Below are 19,862 nucleotides of genomic sequence, written 5' to 3' on the forward strand. Positions count from 1 at the left end.
TATACAGTTTATTTACTACATTCACATTGCAATACACATATTAAATAACAAAAAATTGCTGCATGGCTTACACAAATGATGACTGCCTCTAAGAACATTAAAAAAAGGTTCACCTTTTCAAAGGTTTAACACAATGCTGTTAGGTTACTTGAAAAATACACCTTAGCTGCGTTCCAAATCGCATACTTATGCACTATTCTACGCCATTTTGTAGTATAAATAGTGTAAGTAGTGCGTTCACACTGAAAACTCTAAAAATAATAAGTGCACTTTAATTACCCGGATGATGCACTCATTCAGCCGGTAAAATGAAGTGTGTAATGATGGACACTTCACGCACTCAACGACCGTAGGTTTGCTCAGGTAGCGGAAGGGGCGGAGCTATCGGGCGATCATGTTGGATAACTTTATTTATTTTGGATTGTGCAAGCTAAATTCTCCTACAACAGTGATTATAGCGCCTCCCGATGGTGAATGCAGTTATACTCATGGCAGGTATAATTTGGTACTTTGTTCATTTATTTCACTTATTTGGCAACCGTCAAATGTCATCAGGGAAACGGCTTTAATTTCCGCTTAGTAAAAAAACATTAGTGTTCCATTTGGGACGACACTACATACATGTACTATGCTGTTGAGTGTGTAAGTGCATAAGTACATAGTGCATGAGTGCATAGTGTGCCATTTGAGACACAGCTCTTGGCATTACATTTCCTTTGAAGCTTATACTTGCTAATCTGTAGTCATGGTTTAAAAAAAAAAAGTTATTAAACTAAAATCTAAGGTTATATTACCTAATGTTACAGATGTCTTGCTAATCAAAACATTAGTCATGATGAGTCACACAGATATGCTAGCTTTCTGTCAATAACTATAGTTCCAAACTAGGTTTTGGGACATCTTCCTTTACATGCACATGGACTTTAATGATATCATAATCTTAAAGTGGGGTTTAATATGGAATTGGCTCACCCTTTGAACATTTAACAGCTTTTCACAAGGTTTAGTGGTATGTTAATTTTTTTTAACATACTTATAGAATATGAGGTCAGGGACTGATGCTGGATGAGAAGGCCTGGCTTGCAGTCACATCTCTATTCCAAGAGGTTTTCCCAAAGGTGTTCTATTAGGTTGACCTATTAGGTTTATGGACCTTGCTTTGTACACTGGTGCACAGTCAAATTGGAACAGGAATGGGCCATATCCAAGCTGTTTCCACAAAGTTGTGAGCTTAAATTGCCACCATAATCACCCTCTACCAAACTTTACACTTTGCACAATGCAAAGTCAGTTGTTTTTCTGGCAACCACAAAATCCAAACTTGTCCATAAAATTGCCAGAGAGAGAAGTGTCATTGTTCACTCCAGAGAGTGTGTCCATTGCTCTAGTCTAGCGATGGTGCACTTTACACTACTACATTCAAACCTAATGTAAGACCACATAAAGTTTAAAGGTCTGTAGCTTTTGACTGCAGAAAGTTTGGTAACTTTTATGCACACTGTGCATCTCAGCTTGTGTTGACCTTGCTCTGACCTTAAATGGCCTGTTACTTCATGGCTGAGTTGCTGTTTTTCCCAATTGCTTTCACTTCGCTATAATTCCATAAACATTTGACTGTGGAATACCTCGTAGTTTAAAAATTTTATGAAAGGACTTAATGGTGCAGTAGGTGATTGTCTTCAGAAACATTTTTTGTTGCGCTGGTTAAAAGTCTCTTCACAGTCCAATAATGATTAAAGTAAATGATCTATTGTGTTTATATGCATTTTTATATTCTGGGTAAGGCATAAAACAAAAGAAATGTTTATCCAATTAAATATTGTCGGGCCGACATCTCCCATAATTCCGATAAGTAGCTCAAACTGTCTGTCAGCAAATGTAGATTTGGGCTTCAGTGCATCTCTGTTCTCGCATATCCGTCATTAGCTCATGCACGACTGCATGCACGCCGCGTGTTCATGTGAATATGAGACAGTCACAGTCTCTGTAAAATCAAATGCAGAATTTTTTTAAAATCCTGAATCAATATTGGAGTTAGTTAGTTTTGCACACTGGAGGAAGGATGACACCGTGGCTGAAGTATTTCTTTTAGACAGGTAATGTTATGTTTTAAAAATATTTTAGTCCCCCAAAGCTGATGTAGATTGTGTTGTTTTAAGAATGGGTTACATGCACAGAAGTGTTGTTCAGCCATTGAAATCTTCCGACGATAGATTGATGTGACTATTTTCAGTTTCATAAGGGACCTTTTACAGCATCTATAATGTAAATATTTATTTAGTTCAACAACAAAGCATCAGTAAATAGTGCCATTCCACCTAGCCTGCTTTACTGAGGTGAAGTTACTTTTATATTCACATTTTTCATTTTTGAACAATGACAGCCTCCCTATAATGTTTACCATGCTATTCTGAATATTCGCTCTGTAATAGTGTAAGTGTGGCTTAGTAATAAATGTAATTCCTGCACCCCGCCGGCCAACCACTAACTACATTTCTAACTGGCGAATGACATGAGCTAGTGGGTTATCTGCTGTCATGTCGCAGTGCGCGTATTCGCGATTTCAGGAAGCGTGGCTTTGAAACACACTCCCTCCCCTGCCGTCCAAAGATAATATGCTAATTGGTTAGCATTTTGCCAGATCACCTACTGCACCTTTAATGTACAGATGGTAACCTATCACAGTACCACGCTTGAATTACAGAGCTCCTGAGAGCAACACATTTTTCACAAATGTGGCCATAGATAGGTGTGTGTCTGTGTGTATGTGTGTATATGCTTTCTAAACCTGAACTTATTTTGACAAACTACATATGATACATTTTAAACAATCATTTTAAAGTCTGAACTCAAAATCATTTTGAAGTCCCAGTTGAGGGATTCATTTTGTAGATTGCCTGATGGACTTTTTATCACTATTTGCATTTTTTGTAGCAATGTAACAAAACTGGCTCCATGTTATATGCTGACTATTAATATGCATTCATTCGTTCATCCAGTCATTCATTCATTCATGCATTCATTTATTCATTCATTTTCTTTTCAGCTTAGTCCCTTTATTAATCTGGGGTTGCCACAGCGGAATGATCCACAAACTTATCCAGCACATGTTTTACGCAGCAGATGCCCTTCCAGCTGCAACCCAACACTGGGAAAACTATTAATATTCTGATCTCTTATTTGTTTCTCCAGCTCTAAAACGCTCATTTGAAGTGGAGGATGTGGATTCTCCATCACATTCTTCATCACCTCACACACGCCGAGCACCATCTAATGTTCAGCGTTCAGCCATGTCCCCAACCAGTGGACGGTATTATGAATTAGGTTCCAATGGTACCAAGCCTTCTGATATTTTGAGGCCCAAAGCTCGAACCCCCGAACCTGTGCCACGTAGGACAGAGCTGTGCTTTGACATTGCATCCAACAACAACGGAAAAACTACTGAAGGCTCTCCAAGGTAAAAACACGTAACAAAGATTGCAATGTTTACATCACTGTCAGTTACTAGATTATATTGACGAAACCAAAATTGTCTTCTGTGGCATATTCTAGGCATTCCAGTTGCGTGGTCATGCTGAAAGCACTTCTGGTAACATTGGTAGCTAAATGAGCAGGTTCACTGAGAGAATAAAATAAGACTAGACTAATTTCAGTATTTCTGTAAATTCAAAACACTGAATTACAAAAATGCTTTTGTGCACTGGCGGCGGAAGCAAAGAAAAAAAAAGTGTTCTCAACCAGAAAAATTATACTAGAGTAGAATAAATGTCATTTTCTGTATTTTTGTGCTTTTTAATTAAACAATCACTGTTTATCCTCCCCTCAGAGAGGATAAATGTAAGCGGGTTCAATTTTATTGGCCTTAAAAAGCGGGTGTGTCCTGCCCCTACCACATACAATGGTTTCAGCACCCATGCAATATTCAAGATTTACAGAACCAGAGTCAAGGATAAACTCTGATATTGATTCAAGATTATTTCAATTCAAATTCACTTTATACAGCAGTTAGCCTCTTTTTGCGTGTTGTAAATGAGTCATTTAATAATTCACTTAAGAATGAGTGTTGTTAAATAGTTTCAGGACAATTTTGATGTTAGATGATGATCCACTTCAAATGTTGACTACTGAATATGCCTGCACAAGTGGAGAGAAAAAGTTAAACAAAGTTAAACAAAGCTAACTAGTACAGATCTTATTTACACTGAGCGGTACTGTTTGATACAGTACAGTACAGTATGGGTATGCAATCATTTAAATTTCCACTTTGCGAAAAGAACTCTTTCAGATTGGTAACTAGCACCATAAAATGGTGCCTAAATGGGCGAGCTAGACTCACTGCAGACACTGATTGGTTTACAGATAATCTTTACTTGTGCATGTTAAAAGGAGAAAAACAACACAGGAAGTACCATTTTTTAAATATTCATTATACAGTGCAAACTGGTGAGTAGCGGAGTGACATGTGCTCTTTTGGGTTTATCAAAGACCACTAGTGCTGCTGCATTCTGAAGCAGCTGAGGAGGTTTGATATAATTAGCTGGAAACCCGGCTAGTAGAGAGTTGCAATAATCCAGTTTGGAGAGAACAAGAGCTTGAGCAATGAGTTGAGCTGCATGTTCAGATAGGAAGGGTCGGACCTTTCTGATGTTATAGAGTGCGAATCTGCAAGATCGAGCAGTTCTAGAAATGTGGTCAGAGAAGTTTAGTTGGTCATCAGTCGTTACTCCAAGGCTTTTTACCATTTTGGATGCAGTAATGGTTGCCCCATCCATCTGGATTGAAAAGTTATGGTGTAGAGTCAGGTTGGCAGAAACTTCAAGCATTTCCGTTTTCGCGAGGTTAAGCTGAAGATGATGATCTTTCATCCAGTGTGAAATGTCTGACAGGCAGGCTGAGATGCGAGCTCGAACCGAAGGATCATCAGGGTGAAAAGAGAGGTATAGCTGGGTATCATCAGCATAGCAGTGGTAGGAAAATCCATGTTTCTGGATGACTGGTCCTAAAGATGTCATGTAGATGGAGAAGAGAAGTGGCCCAAGAACAGAGCCCTGAGGTACCCCAGTGTTTAGATGCTGTAGGTTGGACACCTCTCCCCTCCAAGACACCCTGAATGACCTGTCAGAGAGGTAAGATCTGAACCATTGAATTACAGTGCATGCAACTCAAGCGTAGATAGCAGGATCTGGTGGTTTACAGTGTCAAAAGCAGCTGATAAATCCAGCAAGATGAGGACAGATGATTTAGAGTCTGCTTTAGCCAGTCTGAGATCCTCCACGACTGAGAGCAGGGCAGTCTCAGTTGAGTGGCCTTTCCAAAAGCCAGATTGCTTGTTGTCCATGAGATTGTTTTGAGTAATAAAGTCCAGGACTTGATTGAACACCACTTTCTCCAAAAACTTGGCCATGAATGGAAGCAGGGATACCGGTCGGTAGTTTTCAAGTAGCCTTTGATCCAGGTTGGGTTTTTTTTAGCAGTGGGGTTACCCTAGCCTGCTTAAATGAAGTGGGGAATAAACCAGAGTCAAGAGATGTGTTAATTATGTGAGTCAGTGTTGGTATGACTGCAGGAGAAATGGCTTGCAAGAGATGAGAGGGAATGGGATCAAGCGGACAGGTGGTTGCATGGCTAGATAGTACGAGATTGGACACCTCAGACTCAGAGAGCTGGGAAAAAGAGGTGAGTGTGTGTGGTGTTGGTTGTGTATCTTGCGTGTTTGTTGTAGGTGCAGCAAATTGAGCACTGATGTTTGCAGTTTTGGTGCAAAAGAATGTAGCAAAGTCATCAGTAGTGAGTGTGGAGGATGCGGGTGGAGGAGGAGGATAGAGGAGGGAGGAAAATGTTTTAAAAAGTAAGCGAGGATTGGTGGCACTGTTAACTTTCTGACGGAAGTATGTCTGCTTTGCAGAAGTAACCTCAGCCAAGAAAGAGGACAGAAGAGTTTGGTATGTTATGAGCTGTTCAGGATTTTTAGTTTTTCGCCAAATTCCCTCTGCAGCCCAAAGTTTTGAACGGTGCTCACGGAGAACATCAGAGAGCCAGGGTGCAGGAGGACTGGCACGGGCTGGCCTGGATGTAAGAGGACATAGTCTGTCTAGACATGATGCTAGTGTGGAGCAAAGTGTATCAGTGGCACTGTTCGTATCAAGTGCAGAGAGTTTGCAAGATGGAGGAAGAGAGTCTGAAACAATGGCTCAGGAGTAATGTGGATGTTGAGAGACAGAAGGAAATGATCCGATGTTTGTAGTGGAGTTACTTGTGTTTGATCAGCGAAGCAATGTCGAGTGTAAATATGGTCTAGCTGATTACCTGATTTATGAGTATCAGAAGTAGGTGCTCTTTTGAGGTCAAAAGAGACAAGCAGAGTCTGGAACTCAGCAGCTTGAGGTCTTTCAATGTGAATGTTGAAGTCACCCAGCACCAACAAGGGAGTGTCATAATCAGAAAAAGAGATGAGAGAAGAACATCCAGTTCATCTAAGAAGTGACCTAATGTACCCGGTGGGCGGTAGATGACAACCACATTTATGTGGAAGGGGTGGATAATGGTGATTGCATGGAATTCAAAGGAGCTGATTTTTGGCAGGGACGGTCTCTGAGTAAATTTCCTTTCTTTGGAAATCAGTAGTCCAGTCCCACCCCCTCTCCGTGTCTGACGAGGAGTGTGGGAAAGAGAGAAATTAGTAGAAATAGCTGTATGTGTAGCAGTGTCCTCCGGTCTCAACCAGGTCTCAGTTAGAGCCATGAGATTATAGTCAGAATGAGTGGCTATGGAGGTAATAAAATCTGCCTTGTTAACAGCTTGACAATTCCAGAGGCCCACAGAGAGAGAGAGTTGTGAAATAGAAGATACATGAATTGATCGAAGGTTGTGAGGGTCGCACCTGCAGCATACCTCCCGTGCTTTGAGAGTGTTAGTAACAACAGGAATTAGTAAACACATAATAAAAGTGCAAGGAAAACGTCCAGCTCGACACACAAGCTCTTACAGTAACCAAGGAAACAGTGGGTAAACTTTCTACTACCACACACAGATAGCTGAAAACAAGTTTAAATGTCCTACAACCATACACAACCAGCTGAAAACAAGTCTAAGTTTTCTCTAACCAAACACAGCAACTGAAAACAAGTCTAAATGTACTTACACGGTGTTGCTCTCGATGCTAAAGTGCTTCTCCTGCTAACTAAACCTACTGTGCTCAAATATATAGTCTTTACCTGGCGTTTGGACACGCCTCCAGAGTAAAAACACCCGAAAACGTCCGGCTCGACACACAAGCTCTTACAGTAACCAAGGAAACAGTGGGTAACAGTGGGTATATTGTTGTACAACCATTGTTGCCTAAATGTGTACAGCCTTCATGACAATATGAAAATTATTCATTTTTTATAATGTTAATAAGGTAATTGTAGAAAATCTCACCAAATAAAAAAAAAATCATTATTTAGGGATTTTTTTCCGCTGTTAAAATAGTGGATGGGACATTTTTGACCCATATGTCAACAGGAGTGTTAAGTGTACAGAAGACAAAAAATATGGGAATGGAGCCTATGGTTTTCTTCTTTGAGCAAGAATAACATTGATCACTACTTTCCAGGGGTGCATTTCCCAAAACCATCATTAGCCAACTAAGGTCACAAGTTCCGTCGTTACAAACATAGTTTGTTGATTTGGTGTTTTCCAAATCCATCGTTCCAACGAACATTTGCAAACTGCGTTGCGAACTTTTATGCTTGCAACTACACCTCTAGAGCTGTAGTTAGAAGCATACAGTAGTTCCTGGCTGTGTTCTATTCCCAGTTATCCCCCCATACCCTATTCCTTTTAAACATTCCAACATTTAAACTTGGAATGATAAAAAAACATTAAAGTCTCTCTTAGGTGTAATTTACTTTCAAAGTATTTTAACAGTTCAGTTTCAAAAAATTATGGGCATTTTCTTTAAAGAGATTGTTACTCCGCCCCATTTAGAGCATCATTATGGAGGTTTTAAGTTATAACTAACATGATTCAAACGATGGATGTGTGACAGAGAAACTACGGTTTTAGGGAAACACTCTTCACTACATCATTCATTTTCCAAACGATGCATCGTGCTATGATTAGTAGGCTAGTTTAGCCGCGAATTATGTTGTTGTTTGGGAAATGCACCCCAGCTTATCAAGTGACATCAAATGCAACTTTCTGGCATACACCACACCTACCAAGAAATGGTAGGCTACAATTGGCAGAGAAAACACACACCTAATCAGGGTTGTACATACTGAATTGTACTGTACTGTACTATACTGAATCGTACCACTACAAGGATGCATGGTAAACTAAATTAACTGGATAAAATGTTGTTTTGTACTAGTCCAGGCACAACTCGGTTTGGACTGAAGAGGCCTGATGTCTTGGGCCACAGTAAGACACCTGAAACCCAGAAGCACTCAGTGACCTTCAGCAAGACACTGGAGACTATTGCTCCCATCACACGTGCAGCATCTACCATTGTTCCCCATGCCAGTTCTAAACTCCCAGAGACCACCTTTAGGAAGAGTGAGCCACCAAGCCCTGGGGATGGATCAGCAAGAAAACCTGAAATTAGTATCTCCAAAACAACAGACACCAGAGGTCATGAGAGTCTTCACCATCCATCAGTTACCACAAGGTGTCCATCACCTAATCACGTTGGGAGAAAATCCCCTGGATCTGATGGGCATAGTAAGTACAGTCTAATTTTATCATTTTTTTTTCTCAAAAGCAGGCTGGTCAATTGTGTTCTGATAGAAAATCACAAAATATTTCCCAAGACATTCAATTTTTTTTTTAAACAGCAGTGATACACATTGTTTGTTGGGTTTGGGGTTTGTCCCTGGTGCCCTTCATTATGGTTAGATCCTATGATCATTAACCTCATCTTTTTCTTTTTGCGATATTTAGAAACTGTCAACTGTAAATGCCTGCCATTACTGTCTTCCAGTCTTCTGCTTTGTCTAATTTTGGATTTCTGTGCCTCATTCAGCTTAGCTAGAGCACAGAGTCTTTCTTCTGTGTGTTTGATCTCAGCTGGCTACTGAACTTAGACTGACTCTGATCTCCTGAATGAGTTTTGAACATGACCTTCAATGAAATATTATCAAGATGCAAATGAGTCATAAGTGGAAGAAGAGAAATGTTTCCTTCTTTGTCTGGACTGGAGCCTTTCAGTCCAGCTGTGCTTAAGACAGCCTTCATACTGAGATGTAAACACACTGTGGTAACCCGGGATCACAAAGAACCTGAGGCAGAGGACAACTGTGCTTAATGTGAAGGGAAGCAGTCATATTTAAGTTAGGACGGCTGTGAAATATTTCCAAATTATAATGCCAATTGTAGCTGTAACTAAAAACATCCACAGGCTGTTTATGTCAGATTTCATTTAAAGTTTAAAATTGTTTTAATGATGGTTGATGTTTATTTTGGGAGAATTAAATGTGATGGATTTGCTGTCCGCTTTATTTATATTTGGTAAAATGAAGGAGGAGTGCTTTCATTCTTTCTTCCAAATTTAGGCTGACAAACATTGTTATGGAAGGTGGAACTAAACTTAAGGCTTAGAATTAGGCCATGTTTTAGTAGAGGTTACAACAGGTGCACAACCTACAATCAGCTTACCATGTCTATGGTGCAATTTGCAGTCTGAAACTCATTTGTGGTTGTGATATTGGTATGATGTCAGAGCAGCTCACATGGAGGTCACTGCCATATAAATAACTATTAAATAATTAAGAAAACATGCATATGTCCATTATAAAGTGATGCTGTATTGTTGCGGAGCAATTTAAAAGTTAGCATCTCCCGCACCCTTAACAAAATTACAACCAGATTTTTTAATTGGCTTTTTTGACATGAGAGAGAGAGAGAGAGAGATGCATTGTCAAACTGGTAACAAATAGACTTCAACTAAACACCTCCTGCTGGTACTCTAGAACCTCTGCAGACTGTTTTGATTGGCTCCTTGCCTCATCACGTGTCTGTGTGCGCGTGTGTGTGTGTGTGTGTGTGTGTGTGTGTGTGTGTGTGTGAGAGAGACAGAGAGAGAGAGAGAGAGAGAGAGAGAGAGAGAGAGAGAGAGAGAGAGAGAGAGAGAGAGAGAGAGAAAGTGCATTGAATCTGAATCTGATCTGAGAGAGTAGAATGGAAAAAGAAAGATTTGTTTACATTGGTTTTTTTCCAGAGCAGTATACTCACTGTGCTTATGTGCTTATAAGCAGAATGTTATAGTCCTACTTGTTTGAGCAATAATACTGCATAAGTGTTGTTATACTTACATAATTAAATGCTTGTTTTTTTCTGTAATGTATAAATTTGTGCTTTGAACCTTTTTGGATTCTTGAAAGCTATGGAAATAAAAAATGTAATACAGGAAATACATTAGGACTATCGTTATTGTTTATACCCCTCAACATGGTATATAGAAATAGATTTATTTTTGCATGTTTAGGCTAAGGGGTAAGGTAACTTTGTTAATCCCAATGCCAGTGCTTATTTTGAGCTGTATCTTAACGGATCCTATTCTGTAAAATGTCATGTTAATATTCATGTTTTGTGTTCTGTTGCGTATTTTAATTGATCTGTCTTTAACTTGTGCGTGGTGAATACCTGTGTGTGTATGTATGTGTGTGTGAACATACGAGAGAGAATGTGAATGAGTGCAAGCAAAGGCTGTGGGGACACGCACACACATGACGGTTGTCACCACATGTAAGTTAAGGCAGAAGTTTGTGTGCAATAAGCAGTAAAAATAAAGAATGCCATAGTGGCCTACCTAAATAATATTTGTATTTTCAAAATGCCATTATGCCAAAATTAAATTTTTTTAAACCATGAGTAAATCTGATAATGAGCCTAATCAAACAAGATCTCGAGAAGATGGAACTGCACCCCTGGATCAGGATAGCGGGAAACAGATGCAAAGTGAGTCAAGTCAGTTATAAAAACATGATGGCTGAGCTAACTGTGGGTTCTTCTTGAAGATTAGACCCAAATCTCAAAATCGTCCCAAATAGCATACTTATGCACTATGCATTCGGTAGTATAAATAGTGTATTCACACAAAAAAAAACTATAAAAAGAATAAGTACACTTTAAATACCCGGATGATGCACTTATTCAACCAATAAAAAAAGTGTGTAATGTCGGACACTTTACACACTCAACAGCTGCTGTTTTGCTCATGTAGCGGAAGAGGCTGAGCTTTTGAGCAGTGATGTTGGATTACTTTATTTATTTTGGATGGTGAAAGCAAAATTCTTCTATGAGAGTGATTATACCACCTTCTGATGGTGAATGGAGTTATACTCATAGCAGGTATTATTTGATAGTTTGGACATTTTATTTTCTAATGTGTCAACCATTAAACATCATCAGGGAAATGGTTTGAATTTCTGCTTAGTATAAAAACCATTAGTGTTCCATTTGGGACAACACTACATACATATACTATGCTGTTTAGTGTGTAAGTGCATAAGTACATAGTGCATAAGTGCATACTGTATAGTGTGCCATTTGGGATGCAGCTAGAGTGAGTCATTTCAGTCATTTCATCACCATTTAATGACATCATGTTTTGTGGAAAAATAAATTGTGTGGTGGATGTCGGTCCTGGTAACTTATTTCCTGGCTTTGTTCCGGAAATTATTCATTTACAAATTAAGCATTGCCCTATGGGGATTGAAAATGTTGTCATCATTAGGTCATAACAATACAACACACCTAGAACAGAAAGTATAAAAAATAATTTGTCAAATTTTAATGTTTCAGATCATCAAACAAATTTAAATATTAGTCTAAAATAACACAAGTAAACACATGATGCAGTTTTAGATGAAGGTTTTTATTATTTATGGAAAAACAAAATACAAAACTACATAGCCTTGCGTGAAAATGTGTTTGCCCCTAAACCTAATTACTTGGTGGGCCACACTGTAACTGTAGCAACTGTAGTCAAGCATTTTCTATAAGTTTAGGGTCTTTTTAAGGTCATGCCACAGCTTCACAGTTTGATTCAGGTCAGGACTCAAGTTCAAAGGCCACTTCAAAGTCTTCATTTTGTTTTTCTTCAGCCATTTAGAAGTGGATTTGCTGGTATGCTTTGGATAATTGTCCTGCTGCAGAATATCTAATAGCCAGATATTCTCCTTTAGGACAGTTTGGTACACAGTAGAATTAATGCTTTCATTTACCACTGCAAGTCTTTCAGGTCCTAAAGCAGCAAAACAGCTCCAGACCATCACACTACCACCACCAAATTTTACTGTTGATATGATGTTCTTTTTCTAAAATGCAGCATTACTTAATGGGACACACATCTTCCAAAAAGTTAAGCTTTTTTCTCATTAGTCCACAAAGTGTTTTCTGGCAAACTGTCATCTTTCAGCAGGCTTGGGAAACTGCTCCCCACTGCACCCATCCACAATGGCTGCACCTTGCCGAGATTGTGCTGAGAATACATGCCACTTTCCAGGGTAAGCACTCCCTATTCCAAGCTGCTCCACCTTGGGTGGATCATGGTGGTCAACACTGCAGCCATCTTTGTCTCACACGAAGAGATCAATGTCCTTCTGGTGAAGGATGCAATTGAGCCAATCCTAGATCTGCAAATTTTTAACCGTTATCTGCACAAGATTCCATGTAAAATGCTCATGCAGAAACACATCCCCCAATGCGTCCGTCCTCAGGATTGATTGCAGCTATAGATCTAAAGGACATTTAATTCCATGTCTTGATTCTCCCTCAACACAGACTGTTTTTTCAGTGTGCTTTCATGGGCCAGGCATGGCAGTACAAGGTCAACTGGAAAAAAGAGCAAGCTCTCCCCCATTCAGAGCCTTCCTTGTCTTGGAATTGAGCTGGACTCAGTCTCCATGATGCAAAGAGCGCACAAGGCTGTTGTTGTCTTGTCTGATACAGTTCGGCAGACAAACAGTGGTCCTACATTCCCCATTCCACTCGACTCAGTATCTGTAAGATTTTTGTCAATGTACAGATTTCTGCTGGTCATGTTGGTATTAATCAAGAGGGTTGGGGATCTGAAGGCATTGTCGGTCAGCGAATCGTGGCTAGAATTTAGGTTGGCTTACTGTCACGTTATATGGGCCCAGTTATGTCCCCAGAAGTCCTTCCACTCCCTTTTGAGTAATAAACATGTTCAGTCAGTTCATACATAAAGCTCTCATCTGTTAAACAGGTTATCTGTAAACAGTGTGGTGCTAGAACAGAAACCACTGATATAATAATTGCTTAATTATCACTAAATGCAGCAATCGAACACTTGCTATAATTGCTGACCATTTTTTTTTGCATGTCTTTACTGGTATTTTTGCCAATTTATCTATAGCAAAGTCTGCTAACCATTCTTGTTTTGTGTTGTTATCATGCTAAATTGTCCACTGGTGCCCAAGTCCAAGTTTCTCTGCAGACTGCTTGATATTTCTTCTTTTTCATGGTGATGTTTACTCTGATTAGGTTCTCTGGTCCATCAGCTGAAAAACACCCTCCATAACTTTAGGTTCTCACAACAATGTTTGCCAGTGGACATGGTGTTCTTAGGGTTGAAGGCTTCTCATTTTGAATGCCAAATAAAGGCTTCCTCATCGTGGCAGTGTCTGTTGAACTCTCTGCTTTGAGATATTGCCACCAGCAGTGCCCCGATTCATCAGGATGGCCTTGGTGGTGATCCCTGGTTTGTTTTTAACCTCTCTCAATATCCTCTTGGCCAGCACAGGTGTCACTTTTGGAGATTTTTCACAGTGCAGAATGTCGTGTTTTTTTTTAATAATACTTTGCACTGTAGCCACTGGAATGTCAAAACATTTAGATATGACCTTATAGCCCTTTCCTGACTTGGGAGCAGGCACAATGTGCAGCCGCACGTCTTCAATGAGCTCCTTTGTCTTAGCTATGACTGTCCACAAACCAACAGGTGAGAGATTATCTTTTTCCCCTGTTCAGTGGATTAAAACAGCTGTTCCCAAATGAATCAGGGTAAATAGGATGCTTTGGTACAGCTTGAACTATTTGTTATGGTATAGAACTTTGGATTTTCCTATAGACTGACAGTTTGCAAAGGGTATGAGTAATTTTGGACATGCCACTTTTTGTTGTAAATTAAAGCTGAGAAAAATATGTTTTTCACAATGATGCCTCTTATACACTGTCTTATTATCTTTTAGAAGAAGCCTGTCATTTACAGTCAACAACAAGCTTGCTGGTTGAATAAAAGTAACTTTAAGTCAGTATTTGGCAGGGGTATAGATAATTTGAGGATTGACTGTTGTAGGGCCCGCCTATGTAATATACAATTATGTAGGACATTAATTTTAAATTAGCTCAAAAGGGAATATAACAGAATTGAAAGCGACTTCAATAGAATCAACTCTTTCGAACTGGACAAATTAATCGTCCTGTGCTCATTTAAACAGATGGTGCTATTGACTCCAAAACGAATATTGCTATTCGAAACAAAGTTAAAAACAACAGAGTAACAAGATCCAAGTAAAAGACAGAAGATTCATAAATATTCACATACCACTTCACTTTAAATACAAAATACACTTTATTGTCTGTAAAGAAAAGTAAAACAAACAAACTGCAGACAAGGAATAGAAGAAAAAGAATAGTTTAGGAGAGATATGATGTAAAACCTCAAGATGTAAAACCTAACCATGTGAATCAAATAGTCAATTCAACCTTTACTGTTTCATAGACAGGGTTCCTTATCATTTAAACATGATTAGCAGATCATACACCATTTCAGTAATAGATTTGGAAATGTACTTGCATTCCTTGATGTGGTGAAATACTTCTGTGAACTAGGTTCCCACGTAAGTTTGCTGGTGGTTGGTTCTTTGTTGAAGTGACGTATCTGAGGCTGCTGATGAAGTGAAGTCTGGTATTTTAAGGCGTTTTTGAGGCTGAACTTAACTAAACTGTCGATAGAATGAAAAGAAAGAAGAGTAAAAGGAAGATAGGGAGTTTTATGCTGACCTCATCCCATCTTACTGTCTATGTTTGCCTGGACTGGACCCAGTGAAGAGTTGTCCTGGACACAAAGAAACTCAACCCCTCAACAGCTGCTGTGGCTGTTTTGATACTACTCTGGTTCTGCTCTTGCTCGAGAGTTTTAGGGTGATGGGTTTTTATCCATCTATGTTTCCAGCCACAAGAGCTGGGTCAATAAGGCATTGTCCGTGGATCTGTGTGACAGACACATGTCAGCATATGCAGCTTTTTTGTGACTCACTCTCATGAGCCATGGTGCTTAGAAATATAGTTTTAACAATACATTTATAATGTGAACATGATAGATTTTACAAATCGATAATTAAATGAAATCAAAGATCGGAAAAGGGTTTCATGCATTCATCTCAATTACCCAGTGACAAAGATACACATAATGGTACATTTGTGATAAATCAAAGAATAATGGTTATGCATAATTAACGTACTGTTAACATATACTGGATTTAGGTGCCATACAAGAGCAACAAATTGCTCTTCCGACATCCCCAGGTCCTTGTCCTTACTAGAACATTACCAGAATATGAGAATATTTAGAATTAGGGGGTCCTACAAACTTTTACCTACACTGTAAAACCAATAAGTTAAGGCAACTCAAACCGTTTGAGGAAACCAATTGCAACAAACTATTTGAGTTAAAAAAACAAATCTATATGAGTACTGTGAACTTACTCCATTTAACATGAAGTAATGATGTATTTAATTAACTAATTATCAAAACTCTTTTCAAATGAGTAGAATTAACTTTCAGTAAATTTTGAGTTAACTACACTCATTTCATTTGATAAAGTTGTCTGTTGGGTTTTACAGTGTTGCTAACTGTAGGCTACAGATTTTAAGAGATAGGAGAATATGTTGGGAAAGCGTGCTTGTCCCTAAGGGGAAGGATGATGCATAGGCAACTTGCTACCCAAAAAGGTAGACCCAGTGACAATATGTGCATATGGGCTAGCCCTATCTAGGGGAGATATGCATATGAGTAAGAGGATTAGCTGGTAAGGAAGATCATTCATGCAGGCATATCATACAACGTTCAGCTTTATTCTAAAGGAAGGACACCAAAATGCTGATCTGACATGTCTTGAGTCCAGTTGGGCCACAGTGTGATAACAAGCAGGACCTGCTCCTCATTCTCCCTGACGTTGCACAGGTTCTGTGCAATTAGACTCACTGGGGGAAATGAATTTTTGCGCAGGCTCTGGGGCTAGCTGTAAGTAAGTGCATCTTTGCCGTGGGGGGCCTTGGTCAGGGAAAATTACAACTGGAAATGGTCAGTTGTGGGACAAGCAATCAGGTCAACCTGGGTTTCTTCCAAGCACTTAGCTGGACCTGAGCATAAGCTGCTGTGAGAGACCATTGATTGCACAGTTGAGCTCTCCTGGGAGTGATTTTAACTGCGTGTGACTCCAGAGGAGCAGATGCCGAGCCAGCTAAGACATGTGGTGGGAGACATGTATATCACCCTGAGACATGTATACCACGCATACGATTGATATATACTACCAAAAGCATGCTGTCCATCCTGACCAGTATGTGTTTGGTTCCAGAACTGATAGGAACCGGTGGAGAGCAAAAAACACTGAACAGAATCCTGTGCAGATAATGGCTCAAAATGTGCAGATCTAGGATTTGTAGTAACCCACCACTTTTTTTAATACAATTATCTGTGGATTGTAAAACCCACTCTTAATTTCAGCCGGAGGGACCACTTCAATGAGGTTGTAGGCTCTAGGCATGAAAGACAAAGATTGACTGCAATAGCAAGCTCCACTTGTTGAACAACTCGATTATTGGCCCCCACGTAGCACCCATCTAGTTGGTCTGGCGACTGAAACAGGGGTGATAAGAGGCCAGGAAGGGGGAGGAGCAGGGGACAGCAGAATTCCACCATCTATTCTTCCCAGGTCTCATGGGTGCAATGATGCCACCCCACCCACAAATGCTGATATTTATTCAGTTTCATTTTCCCGTAATACAACACCAAATCAATATATTATCCTTGCTTTTAAGAATCTTAATAATAATATTGATCTTCTGGATTTATACAAGCATCAGTTGATCTGGTATATCAGGGGTAATACAAAGATAATAGAAAGAGAACACTGTATAGAGAAGGCTGATTTCCCTCACAAAACAGGAGTGTAGATTTTTTGTTGGGAAATGTAATTGAAGTTCTTAGTTCAGAAATGTTGTTTAGCCTGATTTTGTTTCTTTCCATGTTCAAGAACATTTTATTGTTTAGATTTTTTGCACAAATGACACTGTATGCAAGGTAAAATCTATGCATGTGCATTATGGAAAATCAAGGGAGCGATTTGAATAAATGCTGAGTAATAGAAACCCCTGAAAGCAGGTGGTTATTAATAATATTCACATTAATATTAGTCAAATTTCATTCAAAATTAGTAACTTAATTGATGCATAAAATTAACCAGTAAATACATTTTTATGCATAATACATGAGTTAGTTGTAATACAGTTACTTTTGACTTCATGTAGCCCTATGCAGACCGATCAAAATTGACTTGAAGTAATGCATGCTGGTTAGCAATGTTGTCCAACTTGAGAAGGCACAGACACCATACCATTGTGTCACTAAAGTACTGTGAGAGTGCTCAGTCAGCGCAGATTTTTCAAAACAGCTGCAGGAGTTTTGATGACCGTAAAGCTATTTCATGACTGTCCCAATTCACCACAGGACAACAATCATGTGTGTTTTGTGTTTATTTGACTTCAGGCCCAATAATGCAAGTTGTTAGCTTTGTATTCAACCCCCCCCCTCGACTGCTATCACCTAATTTTGTTGGCTGCCTGCTAAAGCTGTGGTTCAAGTAGAATGCTCTTAAATCAAATGCTGTCATGTAATCTTATGTAGGGAGGCAGATATGATATTCTGCAAATTCACATGAATTATGTGAACCTTTACTTATATTTCATAAATGCAGCCCATAAGTGTTTTATATTAATTATCTTTACTGCCACGGTTGTCAAAGTTTGCCACCATCACAGTTCGAATGTGTATCCCACCTTTAATGTAAAAAAAAAAACAAATAAACATAAAAATTACATACATAATGTAAATAATTTGTAAAACACATCTTGCACACTGCAGTCACTGATTCAGAATCAAAAAAGCTGAGTTTAAGTATATTTTAGGATTTTTTTCATAGAGCTGTATTGTTGACAGCGGACCCCTTTACTCAACTGCAAATAGTCCTCTTGTGATGAAATTTCCGGAAACACATGTTTACTTTAAATGGCGAGATGGAGGTCAGGGGTCATAAAATATTCCCACCATATTGCAAACTGTTCACATTGGGGAAGATCACTGGAGATCACACACAAGCTCTGTCTAAATGAATTTATCCTGGGGACCCTTTGCATTGTCCCTGTATTTGTTTCATACAATATTCTGTGTTTGTGTTTTTTTTATGCCTTTTAACATTTTAAGAAGATTGTAATGTAGTCTTATATAATGTCTGTCTTTGGGATAAACTTAAGATATCTTTATGCTGATCTATTTTTAATACTTTTTTATTTAAGTATAGGCTACCCCTGGTATTTACATACATGTTATGTGATCAAGTCAATTTCCAGTGCAAATACTGATGTAAATGGGTTCTAAAATATTTTGTGATCAATTAATTAATTTCCTTATAGTGAGAATTAGGACTGAACAATTAATTACAACTAAATCAAAATCATGATTTTAAACATTGTTATTAGCCAATCACAACAGCTGCAACATGAATGCATTATAAATAAATAAATGAGCAAATAAATGACAGTCCTGTTTTGTTCCTGTTATGTTCCAGGCTTATTCACCATTAGAGTAAAAACACCTTTATTCTCCCTAATTAGCATTGTCCAAACCAGCCAAGGGTAACTATTACAAACAGGGTAGTGCGGGGCTGTGATTATGCTGTCCCCCGAGTCAGAGGGAACATATACAGTAAACGTATATTTTACTTATTAAAACTTGTCTGCTTTTGAACAGATTGACTGACTGAATACAAAAGTTTTGCTCTCTGTGTCTTGACAGTGCAGTTCATAACAGTGCATGTACGGCAGATCTGACACTTTGTAAACTCCTTCACACACACTATGGCCAATTTTAATTAATCCAATTCAACTTTAGTGAATGTCTTTGGACAGTGGGGGAAACCGGAGCACCCGGAGAAAACCCATGTGAACACAAGGAGAACATGTAAACTGTACATAAAAATGTCAACTGACCCAGCCAGGACTCAAACCAGCAGCCTTCTACTACTTTATCAGTGAAGTTACAGCAAAAATAAATAAATATAAAATTTGCACAGGTCATTTTTATAACATTGAAAACAGATTTTGGGGTGTATGAAAAGAAAGCTGTTTTGGTTTGTGATGGATGATCTTCAAAAGCATGCATAGTAAATGCATCTCCGCTTTGCATATCTATAAACATTATGTTAGGGATAATTATGAGTAATTATAACAGGAAATTATGAATAATGTTTATAGAATCAGAGAATGTATGCTTAAGAAAGATGTTAGGTTTTAATTAATTACATTTGCAGTTAAATAGAACTGCCATATAACTGCCTGTAAATTGTTTACTGTAATGAAGGTTACAAAATTAAGTCAGTCTATCTTAAAATGATTTGCACAGAGATAAGTTAAATGTGGTAAAAATTTTGTGGGTGAATTACCATCAAAAATAAAAGTAGATAATGTTTGCTTTCTCTGTGGCTTAGATCTTGGGAGGAAATGAAGTCTTTAATGTTAAGCCTTGTGTACATCCTGATTTTGCAAAGTTAAACACAAAGATACAGACGCATCTT

At 38.7% G+C, this 19,862-nt stretch overlaps 1 protein-coding gene across 2 annotated transcripts in view; it reads left to right on the forward strand.

Moving 5' to 3' along the window:
* Positions 1 to 8,841, forward strand: part of septin9b (septin 9b) — a 48,964-nt gene extending 40,123 nt beyond the window's left edge. For both annotated transcript variants that reach the window (XM_056459052.1, XM_056459053.1), the window contains exons 2-3: positions 3,193 to 3,457; positions 8,354 to 8,841. In XM_056459052.1, coding sequence (XP_056315027.1) covers positions 3,193 to 3,457; positions 8,354 to 8,822 — 734 coding nt within the window. In that variant the 3' untranslated portion in view covers positions 8,823 to 8,841. The remainder of the gene's footprint in view (positions 1 to 3,192; positions 3,458 to 8,353) is intronic.
* Positions 8,842 to 19,862: the final 11,021 nt, after the last annotated feature.

Source organism: Danio aesculapii, chromosome 6, assembly GCF_903798145.1.
Source record: "Danio aesculapii chromosome 6, fDanAes4.1, whole genome shotgun sequence".
In the NCBI taxonomy this organism is placed as follows: domain Eukaryota; kingdom Metazoa; phylum Chordata; class Actinopteri; order Cypriniformes; family Danionidae; genus Danio; species Danio aesculapii.